The sequence below is a fragment of the Strigops habroptila genome, chromosome 6, assembly GCF_004027225.2.
Source record: "Strigops habroptila isolate Jane chromosome 6, bStrHab1.2.pri, whole genome shotgun sequence".
Taxonomy (NCBI): Eukaryota; Metazoa; Chordata; class Aves; order Psittaciformes; family Psittacidae; genus Strigops; species Strigops habroptila.
The window spans coordinates 30,592,610-30,607,510 of NC_044282.2; the positions used below are offsets into that span (position 1 = coordinate 30,592,610).

At 38.5% G+C, this 14,901-nt stretch overlaps 1 protein-coding gene across 9 annotated transcripts in view; it reads left to right on the plus strand.

The window, feature by feature from the left end:
* COL12A1 (collagen type XII alpha 1 chain) overlaps positions 1-14,901 on the plus strand; it is a 102,009-nt gene that overhangs the window by 3,157 nt on the left and 83,951 nt on the right. For 4 of the 9 annotated variants that reach the window (XM_030490230.1, XM_030490233.1, XM_030490232.1 and 1 more), the window contains 8 exons: positions 8,278-8,394; positions 9,156-9,299; positions 10,203-10,259; positions 10,985-11,248; positions 11,362-11,526; positions 12,019-12,192; positions 12,681-12,971; positions 13,172-13,774. In XM_030490230.1, the coding sequence (XP_030346090.1) occupies positions 8,278-8,394; positions 9,156-9,299; positions 10,203-10,259; positions 10,985-11,248; positions 11,362-11,526; positions 12,019-12,192; positions 12,681-12,971; positions 13,172-13,774 (1,815 nt within the window). Of the gene's footprint in view, positions 1-6; positions 6,258-8,277; positions 8,395-9,155; positions 9,300-10,202; positions 10,260-10,984; positions 11,249-11,361; positions 11,527-12,018; positions 12,193-12,680; positions 12,972-13,171; positions 13,775-14,555; positions 14,664-14,901 lie in introns of those variants that run through there. The other 5 variants (XM_030490235.1, XM_030490234.1, XM_030490236.1 and 2 more) reach the window with 4 other exon arrangements.

The following is a 14,901-nucleotide window of genomic DNA, read 5'->3' on the forward strand; positions in this document are numbered from 1 at the left end:
ACCTTCCTCTCCCTGCCCCTTGCCCCCGGTGCCCTGCTGACCAGCAAACCTCTCACCCAGCCTTTGAGCTACCGGCTCTTTCCCTCTCTGTTTTGAGTGTAACTACCTCGCCTTCTCTCTTTCTCTCCTTCAGAGAAATGCCTCTTCTTCCTTGCCCACCTCCTTCTGTGCTCTGTTTCTCACGGCTAGTCAGCCGGACTGTAGCTCCCTCTCTGTCTCTCTGGTGTGCTGTCCACACCACTCCACAGACAGGACACGGGCCGCCTGGGTGCAGCGCCCGAGGAGCCCGCTGCCACTGCCGGTGGACAGGCTGGCATGGCTGGGGCCTGCGGTGCTGCCCCGATGATGGATAGAGAATGGCCAGGCTCTGTGCTGTAGTCTCATTTACTTATGTTGAGAGAGGAAATGAAAAACCCACCACCCAGCAACCTGCAGCTTTGAAATAAAATGCTCCAACAGAGTCTGGCTTCCTGCGCCTGTGTGTTTTATCCTGGCTGGAACCTCTGCCCTGCCCTGCTGGCCCGCCAGCTCAGCAGCCTCCCCAGCTTGGCGGGGCGACCCCTGGCTGAGCCCTGGGGTGGCTGGACCCTCCCTTGGGGATGATGTGGCCTCCATGTTGGGTTCGATTAGGGGGGCTGCCACCGCCATGACATATGTCCTGGGCACCACTGAAGGGCGGCTGTGCCTGGGCCAGGCCTTGCTGTAGCAGCCAGGGCCCCAAGGCTTTGGCATATATGTGGCACCATCACCCCCAAAGAGGCCTTTCTTCTCCTCCTCCTCCTCCTTTCAGGGCCCTGGCCAAGTCTCTCTGGAGGTTGAGGTCCTTGTCAGGCCATGGCAATGTCCTGCCTCCAGCTGCAGAGATGAAACCTGGGGAGACCCATCATGTCTGATACACTCACTACAGCGTGGCTCAAAAGGGCCTGGCCCTTGTGCATTTGCCTCCCCAGTGGATTAACAGCAAGCATGGGGACAACCTCCCCAGTTACCATCTGTGTGAGCTGCGTGGCTTTGGTCGTAGTAACAGTGCTTCTGCCAGTAGTGGCTGCCAGGGGAAATAGAGATGCTGAACATCCTGTGCTGAAATGACTTATATGACCTCCGGGACCTGACCATCATAGGGTGAACCGAACCACTGGGTCTGAACTCACTGGGATTTACTGAAGAAAAAAACAGAAGCCAGCCAACTGATAATTCAGTTTTTTTCCCTTCCTTCTCTTTCTGTATTGAACCAAAACAAATTCTCTGATCATGGCCTGCGTCAAGCTCCTGTGTCTGGACCTGGTCACTTCGGCTGATGGCTACCAAAAGCACGGTGTGTCAGAGATGTCTCGGGGGCATTTGCTCCCCCAGCTTGAGCACGCAGAAGTAAAGTACACTGGCTTTCTGGAAAAAAAAATCGCATTTCTGCCAGCGCAACATCTGGTCACCCTAGGAGAGAATCAGCCTGCTGCCTCCCTCTTGTGCTACGTTGTTGTTGGCTGAGGAACCGAAAAAGGTCATTTGAAGTCATTTCAGAGTTGCATTTGCAGGACTGCCATGCCAGAGAAAGCAAAGAAAGTGATGGACAGTTTTGATGGAGGAGGGGAGTGAATGTATTTGTGTGTACTTCTCCATCTTAGGAGGGAGCTCACTTTGAACTGGAGTAATGTTGCTGTTGGTCTGCACCATGGATTACGTGTATGGAGTAGGTTATTTAAAAATGTGAGGGTGTTTTATTTAGCTATAGTGTATAGTATAGTATAGATACGACTAAACCAGTCGTATCCTGAGTACTGTCAATGAAGCTACAAAAATGCATTTGGAGGAGCACACAGTTATTTAATAACAGCAAAACTAGATGCATTGCCAGACAAGATGGCCAAGCTTTAGATCTCAGGCTGAAGGATGTGCCATTGGTAAACAAAACTGATCTTGTGGGTTGTAGAGCACTCCTGGACAAGACCTGCATTACTCTGCATTCAGAATTGTGTATTAAGTAAAATATCTAGTTCACAGTAATCAGGTTTTTATGAGAAACTTCTTCCAGCTTCAGAGTCTTGAAGTAAGAACAGAAAAATGTCTTGAGCAGGAAGTGCAGTGAAAAATAGTGGTGCTGAAAATGGAAGTTCAAATCTTGGAGTACCTTAGGACTTGCTCTGATGGAAACTGCTTTCGTAAAGCTTTTTGCAGTGTGTTTTTTGTTTGCATTATACTGGTCGTTCTTCTGCACTGTTTTTAATTTTGTGCTTCAATTTTGCATCATCTTGTAAATTGCATGTTGTATCTTATTTAGTTCTGGTATCATTACAACTTAAATGCTGTCTGCTGAACTGACTTCCTTCTGTGGACATTTGTTCTTTAGTCTATTTCTCCAACTTTCAGATCACATTATGGCAAATCTCTATCCCACCAGTCAGTTTTCTCTCTTCCCCCCCCCCCCACCTTGCTGTCCCTCCACCTATTTCTCTCGTTTTGTTTTGTTCCTTTGACTTTCCCTGTGGTGGTCACAAGAGATGCAGTTTGAATTTTCTTTCCCTAAGGTGTGGGTAGAGATTTGGTGGGATGAAAATGTGAGAGGAGATAAGGCAGAGGGCCATTTGATGTGGTAAAGATTGTTGATATAGGGTGGGAAGATGGAGTGAAAGCAGAGGGAAGGAAGATGTTCTATTTTTCTGTCTTCTTTCAGCTTTCATTTTTCAGTCTGTCCTGGGAATAGATCTGGTGTTTATCCGATACTGCTGTTCATAGATTCCTAAATCTTCCAGGATTAAACTGTTTCTCCATCGGCATCGCAACTGCTCTGCGAGTACTGCATGAGAGCTGTGCTCTGTTGCTGTTGGCAAGGCAGTGAGCTACAGTAATGGTGTCAGAGCTTTTCTACACAGACAAAGCAACACAGGGGTTTCTAGCTGGACAATCACTGTAGCAGTAGAGGATGTAAAAACAACATATACCCTGAATGCATTCATGGCATTTCACTGGGGAAGCTGTTTGTTTACCCTGCCCACGGGGAAGCAAATCTGTTTTCACGCTCAACATTTTTGCTCTTCTACAGTGAAATTCCTCTTGTTTTATTTTGCAATCCTTCTGACATCTCTCAGCTTAAACTTCTTGTGTGTAATGCTATATTTTATGCTGTGTTTAAAGTGGTTTTTGCCTTTTTAGTCCTACACCGTAATACTCCAGTGCATTCCCTGTGTGTCCTCATGTCAAGATTTCTTTCTGTTGCATTATTTTTTCCATCTGTGTTCACAAAAGCCAGGGGAAAATCTATGTCCTTTCACTAGATAAGGATTCTTTTCATTATTTTAGTCATAGTTAAGCCAAGTAGATTAGTATGTGAATAACCTGTTAGTTATAATTTCAGGGTAATGCTGGGATGATGTCATAGCTTGTGTAGTACCTTGCATTTCCCAATAATGGGATTTTAAAAGGCACAGGAAAGGATTGAGGGTATCGTTGGTTCTGTGTGACCTCACTGAGGCTGTGAAGGTGCTGACCTTTCAATGCTTCAGGAGCTGGTTCAGACCTAGAAAAGTCTGTTTTCTAGGCTGGAGGTAGGGAAGGAGGGCATCACTGAGCCAAGTGTGGGATTTGTGTTATGCAGATAAAGGTTTGTCTGGTGAAAAATCTGTCTCTCAGACATGTACAGTAAATGACAGTGAATTATGGCACAGCAGTTACAGTTGCTCATGTAACAGAGCTTGTGTTGAGAACATTAATTTTCATTGAATGGTTTAATGATGATGCAGTATAGCTGAAACTTTTGAAGTTTTGAAGTTAACTACCTATTCAGCTTTGGAACTGGTTGGTGGGACCATTATTTTATTACCTTTTGATGTCTGATTTCTGTCTTTTGAAAAAATAGTTGTTGATTTCCAAGTTCCCAAAGAGAGAATCACGTAGATTGGTGTGTGAAAGTGAAATCTGTATATACATGAGGGTGACTATAACTCCTTTTTTTCCTAGTGATAGTTAGAAGCAAAGTGTACACGAGTGTATGTATAGGCACACATATGCACACACATGCACATACATACATATGCACAAACGTGTAAAAGTTGGTATATATTCATGCATGCGGTTTGTGTATATGTATGCAGTTACATTTAGTTACATACCTAAATATAGTTAGAAATACATATATTTAAATGATTTTTTTCAAAATACACTTAACGAGCTATATAGGATGTATTTTGAAGAAATTTCATATACATGTATAAAATTAAAAAATGCAAACATACAGGTGGCAGTGCTGCTGTGTTGTGATTGCAATGAATATCTAACAAGGCTGAGAATCAGTTCTTGACTAAATATCTAGGCTATAGCTCATTCTTTTTCCCATTCACATTGGCAACACTGACTTCAAAGGAGCTTGCTGGGGTCGTGATCTAGTTACTTGTGTCAAATCCATGCTATTTATTAGGAAAATAGTAAATGAGGACTTTTGGCCTCTTCCAGCCTCAGCAGGGCTTATCTTAGTGAGAGAAAGACTGGGATTATTGTGCAGCTTCTGTGGCCTGTATGTTATTTTAACATGGGCTAACATGTTATTTCACATGCTAATTATAGGGAGTCTTTTCCAGTGATGGAAATTACAGATTTTTTTTTCACAAAGGGATTGTGGATGGTAGGTACTTCCAAGTTATGCCACTTTTAAGTCTGGTTCCAGATTTAAATTGCTTCATCTTCTGATTATATTTTACTTTCTCTTATGAAGATATCGATTGGGATCCTCTGGCAGTCACATTGTGTTATCTGTAAAAATCTGTAGATTAGGTTAGTATTGTATACAAACTAGTATAAGACATATATAGCATGAGGAAGATACCTTGCTCTGTATTTTCTGTTTCAGAAAAGACACTGTTATTATACATGTATATAATACAAGGAGTGGCAATGAATTAAGTATATTATGTCTGATTTTTTTTTTTTTTTTTGTGGTTCATAAGATAGGATATGCCATTGAGGAAGTTATCATAGTTCTAAGAGTGGTGGAAATTGATACTGTGTAAACATTACTATCATACAGCGAGATATTTTTTTAACACGCTGAAAACCTGTAAGGGAGCCCTACATTTCTGTGCATCAGCAGTGGAATCACTGTATGAAGGCAATGCTATAACATCATTACATGTTATGATCATGATCCTCTACCTTGACAAGTCAGTGAGACATTTGGCATGGATTTTGATGGACACAGGATCAGGTTGATCAGCAGTGTCAATACGCTGTAAGCACAAGTGCAACTTCACTTACACAAATAGCCCGACATCACGTCTGCTTACTTGAGTAAAGCTGCGGTCACATGTAAGCCTTTTTAGGGTGCAGTTTTAAGATTTGTCCCTGTAATGGGACAAACTCCGACCACAACCAGGGGCATTTTCTTCCTGGAAGTCTGGTCTGATTCTGTGTTGCAGATTTAGTATTTTTTCACTGGTGAATTCCATTCTGGAAGAAGAATTTTAATAAGGCAGAGTAACAGTTGATCTGTTTGATTATTGCAATAAGGTTTTTATAATCAAAACGTTTTGCTATACTTCAGATCAACTTACTGCTCTCAGTCATATGACCATGGTTTGGTGTTCACCCCACAGCTAGTTTCATATGGGTGAAATCTGACCCATGTGATGTTTTGGAGGCTCTGTTTGAGTATCAAAAGCTCACAGGCCATCTGGAAGACATTTTGACGACACTGGATCCAAACTGGCTTTTTTTAACTCAGGCAAGGTTCTTTTCTGGATTTCAAAGGGAGAAGTGTTCAATGATTGAGTTTCATAAGCCAGCCACAGGTTGAGAATGAATGCATTTAAACTGCAGCAAAGAAGACTGGGGTTAGGTGTTGGGAATAACTTTATGATGAGAAAGACAGTGAGGCATTGGAGTAATTTCTGTGGAGTAATTTCTTTAAGAATGATCTGAGCAAACATGTCAGTAATGACATGGGGTGGCTGGTCATATCTTGGCTGTGGGATTGATGAGGGGACATTCTGAGGTCCCCTGCAATGCCATTGTTCTAAAAGGCTGTGAACACCTGGATGAATGGATACGTCACTTCTGTATCAATATACGACTCCTGTTACCTTCCAAGATCCACAACTGAATTTTCATAAAATGGATTAAATTCCTTTCGAATGTTAAAGACTCTTCCTCACAGTCAGTTTTTTCAGTTTATCTGGAATCCGGTCATTTGGATATCAGCAAGTTGGGCTGCTGCTGTCCTTCAGCAGTTAAAGCCTAAAGTCTCTGCTGCAACATGCCAATTTACTTGCAAGGTTGGTGGTGCTATTTTTTCCATGTACTGAGTTTTTTTTAAAAGCATGCTCAGGTCAGTTGTCTCTGCCTTTGCATTAAATTTGTCCTGAGCCATTGCTACTGAAACAATATTTTATAATGATATTCTTATCACCTAAGTGTATTTTACTATTAACACGTGTTGCATGATTTTCATACTAAGTAACTCCCCTGCTATCTCTAGCATTGTGATACTCATAAACCGAATGATGAATAAACTATGCATGCAGGTTAATGGTCTAATCTCACTGCCTGTGTATGGACAATAGGAAAAAATAACATTTACTTCAGTACTAGCTTATCTATTGTATCAGTATTACAAAGCCATATGATCCTATGGTTGGAAAAGACAGGAAATTAAAAGGAAAAAAGATGCCTACATAATTGGTTGCCAAGTTTTTTGAGCTCAATATTACTTACTGCAATTGGGCAGTGTGTTTTCATAAGTATACATTCTAGCATTTATTTCTTTACCTGCTCTTTATGTTCAAAACTGAAAAAAAATCTGGCACATGATGGAGATCTTCCATGAAACAGAGATCTGCCTATTAAAAATACTTGCAAAACAGTCTCACAAGTAGTTAAGGAAAGTATGGCTGAACCTAATCTTACTTTGTAGACCTATTTAAACAATAATATGTAATACACCTACCATGCACTGACAGTGAGTCAGTAAAATACTGCATGAATAAGCATGCCAATTTTACAAAGAAAATATCATTATAAAATATTTATGAAATGTCTTTGTGTAATGAACCTTGTACATGGAGGCTTTTGTCCATCGTGGGAAGCTAAAAAAGTAATAATCAACATTTCATTTACATATGCATGGTGCTGCAAAATAGTGTATGAAAACTATTTCTCTCTGTTACTGTTCAGTTACTTCTGTCATCAGCTCCTCCAAGTTTTATTTGCAGTCATTTGTTCAGATCATTGGTGCCCTCTTTGCTGTTTGCTATAAATTCTGTAAAATAAATGTCCATAAATATACTTTGATGTTGTCTTTTCATAATTAACCATTGTGTTTTTTGGAACCATACTGGCATTTTATGTTAAAATGCCACTACTAGTATGGGTACACCTGCTGCAAAGGGAACATGAAAACAACAGTTTACACCTTTGAAATTGTACATCAATCTGGTGTAAACAGGTAGAATCTGATTTTTGTGAACTTTCACATCAGCTCAAATATTTCAGCAAATTGCAACCAATACAAGTCCCATTTATCATCCCTTTGGTTCCTGAATCCTTTGCAGCCATACGCAAAGTGTAATGGCTTCTAGGAGCAAAGGGGTGGAGCTCTCCATATTTGGAATAAAATGACGCATCAGTATATCATTATTGCTGATATACATTTTACATGTATATTCAGTCTAGACCCCAACAGAAATTGTTTTACAGAAGATTAAATGCCTAATCTTTTCCTGTATTCTTAAAAATATTTTTTTCTCTGCCAAGTTCCTAGATTCAGTGAAATTGGTAAGAAATACGACTATGCAGAGAGCATATTGAAAAGCTGATCAATTCTTTGATGTCTAATTAAGAAGAGTACTGTGTTCTCAATGTCCTAAATGATCTCATGATATTGTAAGCAGGTTATGATTTGGCATGCTTGTACGGATTGCACCCAGCATGTAAAAAAATTTCCTTTAATTGTTATGTGAAATGTTTGCATATGTGGTGATTATCTGTGAACTCATTGTACATGTATCCAAATGTGTTTTCTATTGTGCTTGATTTTGCTGGCCATTCTTGAATGTCTTGGCAACTCAAGAAACATATGTTCTGTGCTGTCCTCTGTAATGTGTATACTCTTTGATGTTTTGTCATATTTTGTCAGCTTTTATTTTACTCTTTTTCCAACAACATATCTTTATATTTGTTGGAAACAAATTTATGCAAAGACAATTTTAGTAAGCTTTGCTAAACATTATTTTATTTATTCATTTGCCAAAGCTTGTTCAAACTGTTAAACATCCACCTGGTATAAATCTTTTGCAGTTAATCCACCATCAGACTTGAATTTTACAATTATAGATGAACATAATGTTCAAATGTCATGGAAAAGGCCACCAGATGCAATAGTGGGTTACAGGATAACTGTGGTTCCAACAAATGGTGAGTTCTGTAAAATTTTATTATGTCATTACATTTTTTGAAAACTTGGGCTTATTTTCACCTATATCTAACTTGGTAGCTATTAATGTCTTTGTGAAGTTTGTGGTCAAGACTGGGTAGCAGCAAAGGGCATACAGGAAGAAGTACTGATTGTTCCAAGTTAGAATTTTTCTTATCGTAGCGTCTACCCTTTGAGACTGCAGGTAGTAAGTTTTGGATGCCTTTCCTTTGCGAGGAGCAAAAACAAGGTAGAGTTATCATTCTGCTCCTCTTCTATGCTTTTACCTTAGCTAGGGAATTGTACTGTATTCATTCAAATACTTCTCCTGGGGGAAGTATTACATGTGTCAGGTAGTGATGCAGTGATGTCAGAGAACTTTCTGATAATGCTGTGTTATTCTATTGTACAGTAATTATTCTATTTCACTTTGAGAAATAATCAGTATAAATGTGATATTGAATCAGAACTGGACCGTGGCTTTTTAGATGATAGTACATTTTGTATGTGCATTTTAAGTTTCAAATTTCCTGTAATTTATTAAACACTTCAGTCATTTTGGTCTCTACTGAAAATAGGTTAGTTTGAAGTTTCATGTTTCAAAATTCATACTTCAGGACAAAAGAAAGTATGTCATTCTAAAATTACCATTGGATTTTAGAGAGATTATTCTCTGTTGCATTTTTTTTTCCCTAATGATCAATTTGTCATTGATACTACTAGATTTAAAAGCTGCATTAACTGTTTTATATATTTATTGCAGATGGGCCTACTAAAGAATTTACTCTTTCACCTAGCACTACCCAAACTGTCTTATCAGATCTTATACCTGATATAGAGTATGTTGTGTCAATAGCTTCATATGATGAAAGAGAGGAGAGTCTACCTGTTTTCGGCCAACTGACAAGTAAGTGCGTGTAATACCAAGTAATATAAATGAGTGGTCATTCACAAAATATAGCTCTGTTCCTGTTCCTCAACAAAATTGCCACATACCTAAACTCTGATCAGATGTAGCTGTCTGAACAGCCTTTTTCAATTAAGCATAATTCCTAGTAGAAGCAGAGGTAATTTGCAAGTGATAAGAGGAGACTAACATGGATATATTGTGTCTGACCGTCTGATAGAATTCTTTGCAGGAGGCCACTGGTTCTTTTGAGCTAAACCTACTTCTTATAAAATGCATGTGCTGAAGTCAAGGGGAAGGCTCTTATTGACCTCAGTAACAAATGAATCCGACCAGCTTCCTCTGTGTGAGGAAAAAAAAAATGCTAACTACCTTCATCAAACAATAAAATGTGACTTAATAGACCTATATGAGTGGTAAAATATGGAACTCAAGTTTTTATAATTTATATTTAATAATTAAATAAAGCATAAAATAAATTTAATTAAATAAAAAATGTTAAGCATAGCAGACTATCATCTGTGACACATTTTGTCACATGTTTCAGGCTTCCCAAACAACGATGGGAAAATTACTTATGATGAATTCCTCTATGTGTTAGAGAGAGGTAATACTGGTATTTCATCCAGGGATGTTGCAGTTAATTTTCAGAAAATTACTGTACAAGATGTACAAATTCAGACGATTCTTAATTCTTTTTGCATTTTCTGTATTTTTTGTTGCCCTGAATGCTATGTCATCAAACCTGTAAGTACAGGTGATGTATTCATGACTTGCATTTATGTTTTCATGTTCTGAGGCTTGTCGGATTTGTGTCTCTAATTCCCTACACGATTTTCTTTGATGTTTACAAGTTTAACCTGATTTCCTCCATTAATTCTCTTTATGTTGTGCTTTGTGCAGTTCAGACAGGTGGTCCAGGGCTACCAGAGGAAAAGAAGATTGAGGCTCAATTACAAAGTAAGGTGTTTTGTCTTTCAACTTATCTAGCACTTCAGAGATAAGGTCCAGCTCTAGGGCACTATAAAGTTAAACTGTGTTCCTGTGTTACCTAGCAATGAAATTAACATGTAAATTAACATATAAATTAACACGTAAAATTGTCCAGAGTAAGAAAACTTGGGAAGGGACTGGGGTGGAAGGAATTTATAGCTGCCTTGAAAGAATAAGGTGTAAAGTTGGTACCAAAACTAGGAATTTCATGCAACTATCCTGAGTAAGTCTATGAATGTCTTAGTCCTATTAATAAAAGACATTGTGTTGTGGATAAAAGACATTGCAGAGGCACCTGTGCAGCTTTTATGGGGAGAAAAAGATACGAAGTAGAAGTGGTACAAAATGAAATGTGCCTGTAACATCAGAGTGTTGCAAAAATTTTTGTATGTGAGTTTTCATCTGGCATGGCATAACAGGTCTTGTGAAACAGCCTGAGAAGTGTCTCAAAACTGAATATCTAGGTGACAGTTCCCTTTTGGTAATGGCAGCTAGAAGGCTTGTATGGGTGTTCACTTATGTTAATAATGCTTCTCCAAGTAAAATATTCCAGATAAGAATATCAATCTATTAATCTGTTTGGTTTGTCTTCTACCTACTAAGTTTCTGTCAGACATTTCTCAGTGATTTGTAAGAATGCAATTACTAATTTGCTGAGATGATTTTTTTTTTTTTTTTGGTGTGTTTTCCAGAATGCTCCATAAGTGCAATGACAGATTTAGTTTTCCTGGTAGATGGTTCATGGAGTGTAGGGAGAAATAACTTCAGATATATTCTGGACTTCATGGTTGCCCTTGTATCGGCTTTTGACATTGGAGAAGAAAAGACGAGAGTTGGAGTTGTTCAGTACAGTTCAGATACAAGAACAGAGTTCAATTTAAATCAGTATTTTAGAAGAAGTGATCTTATTGATGCAATTAAAAGGATACCTTACAAAGGTGGCAACACAATGACAGGTACAGATTTCCCACATATGTGTTTATTCAACATTTCATTTTATAATCCAAATTTGCTTTAAATTCTGGTTCATTCAAGCCTAGCAAAACACAACCTGTGGTGATGTTTTTAGGTGAGGCTATCGATTACCTGGTTCAAAACACCTTCACTGAGTCAGCCGGAGCAAGAAAAGGCTTTCCCAAAGTAGCAATTGTCATTACGGATGGAAAAGCTCAAGATGAAGTTGAGATTCCTGCAAGAGAGCTTCGCAACATAGGAGTTGAAATTTTTTCTTTGGGTACGTTGAGTATTCCCATTGAGAGATTAGCATTCCTGATTGAGATCTGATTTAGATCTGATTGAGAGATTAACATTTCTGAAGAAGTAAGTTACATGTTTTACAGATTCTCTGTGTCAAGAAGTTCACTATGCCACTCTTTCCATGTGTATGCCTTGAAGTAGGTTGTTAGCACCCTCAAGAGTGGAACATACCAGTTGTGTTAATTTTATAGTAATTCCGTAGCTCCTAAATGGAGATTAAGATGACTGACAAGCATAGTTTCAACCTTGACCTTATTGAAGATACCACTTTGTTCTCTCAGGTTGGAAACAGAGTATGTCACCTCATTGCATTAATCATTATTTTGTAGTTTGATTATTGATAATGACAGAAGACAGAACTGAATTGAACTTAGCTTTACCCCAGCATGTTCTGATACTTTATGAATACATTCACAGGTGTCTGTGTTTTATGGCCACTTAACACAGTCCTGTCTATTGCAACTTCTAGGAATCAAAGCAGCAGATGCAAAGGAACTCAAGCTAATTGCATCTCAGCCTTCACTGAAGCATGTGTTCAATGTGGCTAATTTTGATGGAATTGTGGATATACAGAATGAAATTATCTTGCAAGTGTGCTCTGGTGTTGATGAACAACTAGGCGAACTGGTTAGTGGAGAAGAAGGTGAGATATTTTATTCAAGTGTATTTATTGATCTCAGTTTATTTTGATGCACATTTAAAGGGCTATCTCTACTTCCTTTGCTTTATTTCTGGAATTTGATCCATTGCCTCATTTAGCAAGTGTGGAAAACAAGTCTCAACTTTGTGCATTTAAATACAGGAGAAAAGAATATGATGTGTAGATTTGGAATAACTCCATCATTCCATAGTTTCAAGGGCAACACGATGTGCAGTTATCAGAAGTCTCATACAGCCCATTTGAACACAGGCATCACTTCTATGGAAAAATGTACTAAAGAGGAAAAATCTTTTATTTGGACTGCCATGCAATTCACTTGTGTTTATTTATGCTTAAAAAAGTAGAAAAGAAAGAGATTTTTAGTAAAGATTAAGCAAAGATGACTGCATTTATTCCAGAACTAAAAATGTGGAAGAAAATATTTTTATAATTGTAATTAATATTTTGGGTTTGTTTTTGATTGCTTTCAGTGGTAGAGCCTCCTTCAAATCTGGTGGCCACTCAGATCTCCTCAAAATCTGTTAGGATCACTTGGGATCCATCCACAAGCCAAATAACTGGCTATCGGCTGCAGTTCATTCCAATGATATCTGGTGGAAAACAACATGTACTGAGTGTGGGTCCTCAGACTACTGCTCTGAATGTTAAAGATCTTTCTCCAGACACAGAATATCAAATTAATGTTTATGCAATGAAGGGACTGACCCCCAGTGAGCCAATAACGATAATGGAAAAAACACAACAAGTAAAAGTTCAAGTGGGTGAGTTAGGAGCTACTATGTTATTTTCCCATAGCAGCTTTTTGGTTTTTGTACCTCTGATGCTTGTTTTAATATCATACCTTTATTATTTATGAGAAACAGCTTTACTTAGCATGGTTTATTTTCTTTATAAGCAACCAGGTATGTAATGTTATGGCTATTGAATATGTGTTTATACTGGTGATTCTTTTTCTTTGCAGAATGCTCACGTGGTGTGGATGTAAAAGCTGATGTTGTGTTTTTAGTGGATGGTTCCTACAGCATTGGTATCGCCAATTTTGTTAAAGTAAGAGCCTTTTTGGAAGTGTTAGTTAAAAGCTTTGAGATATCGCCTCGAAAAGTACAGATAAGTCTTGTCCAGTACAGCAGAGATCCCCATATGGAGTTTTCTTTGAACAGATACAACAGAGTGGAAGACATAATTCAGGCTATTAACAACTTCCCCTACAGAGGTGGATCTACGAACACAGGGAAAGCGATGACATATGTGAGGGAGAAAGTATTTGTTACCAGCAAAGGATCAAGACCAAATGTACCAAGAGTCATGATTCTTATTACTGATGGAAAATCGTCAGATGCTTTTAAGGAACCTGCAATAAAGCTGAGGGATGCAGATGTAGAAATATTTGCAGTTGGTGTGAAGGATGCAGTGCGTACAGAGTTAGAAGCAATTGCATCGCCTCCTGCTGAAACCCATGTTTACACGGTGGAAGATTTTGATGCTTTTCAAAGAATATCATTTGAACTTACACAGTCTGTTTGCCTACGGATTGAGCAGGAACTGGCTGCTATAAGGAAAAAATGTAAGTAACTACTATTACTTAGAGAAATGTAGAAAATGAAATGAAAAAAGATCTGAACCAATGTTTTGTGCTTATAGTTACCTAAAGAATTGACATTGATGAAATTCTGTATGTACAAATGATAATTTTAATAACTGGGGATTTGTTTCTCATTTTCAAATATCTTAAAAGCAATGGGGGAAATTAATTGAAAAGGAGAGATGAAAAAAATATTGGAGAAATACCTTTTCCCCTCCTCTCCTCCTGGGTACATAGAAAACTATTAAAGTGTGTGTCTATCTGGAATGACCTTAGTGGATGCGCTATGCTTTTACACTCAGGGTCTTGAATAAAACAGTTACCAACTAGAGCCACTCTTCATAAGCTGTCCAAAATGAGGTAGCTAGTATAAACGTGTCTTTTAGAATTTCAAAGACAATGGAGCAATGCCAACACCTCCAGAGGTGATTTGATTAATTTTTAGGGTAAGCCCTCTGAAATTGGTATAGACAAGACAATTTGAGACAGCAGATGCTAGGTGATGTTAATCTCTATCTAACTGTAAAGACCAAAATGAAGTAGCACATGGAAGTCTTCACATGCATCCAAATTTGGCAAGCTTGGATAGTTTTTAATATTTAAAAACTTTCTAAATGACCAGCTTTTGGTCAGCTAAAGTTACTTATGATTAGTTGCACCCTCAGTGTCCCTAACTATGTTTAGTAGAACACTAACATTGAATAGTCCCCAGTATTGATAAACCCCACTCTCTTTAAAAGTAAGCCTTTTGTTTCAGGATAGCTTTGAGGAACAAACCAGCAAAGCAGCCTTTGTTTTAGAGGGCTCAAGCAGTCTTAACATCCCCACTGTTAGGCTGACTAGGCCAAGCAAAACAAGCCCAGGATGTCAGGTTTGTGTTTGTGCCTCATGTCAAGTTCCTTGTTTCCCCTTTGACTCCATTCCTGAAAAAAAAAATACCGGGATTTATTTTGTCCTATTTCTAATCTAGATCTGAAAAAACCCAAGGATTCTTAGTTCCTGTTGAGGGTATAATGTTATTGCTATTCATGGGACATACGAAAGAGGGAACCCGACTTGATCATCAAATTCTAACTTGAGTTTTCGCAAGTACATTTTTTTTGATCAAG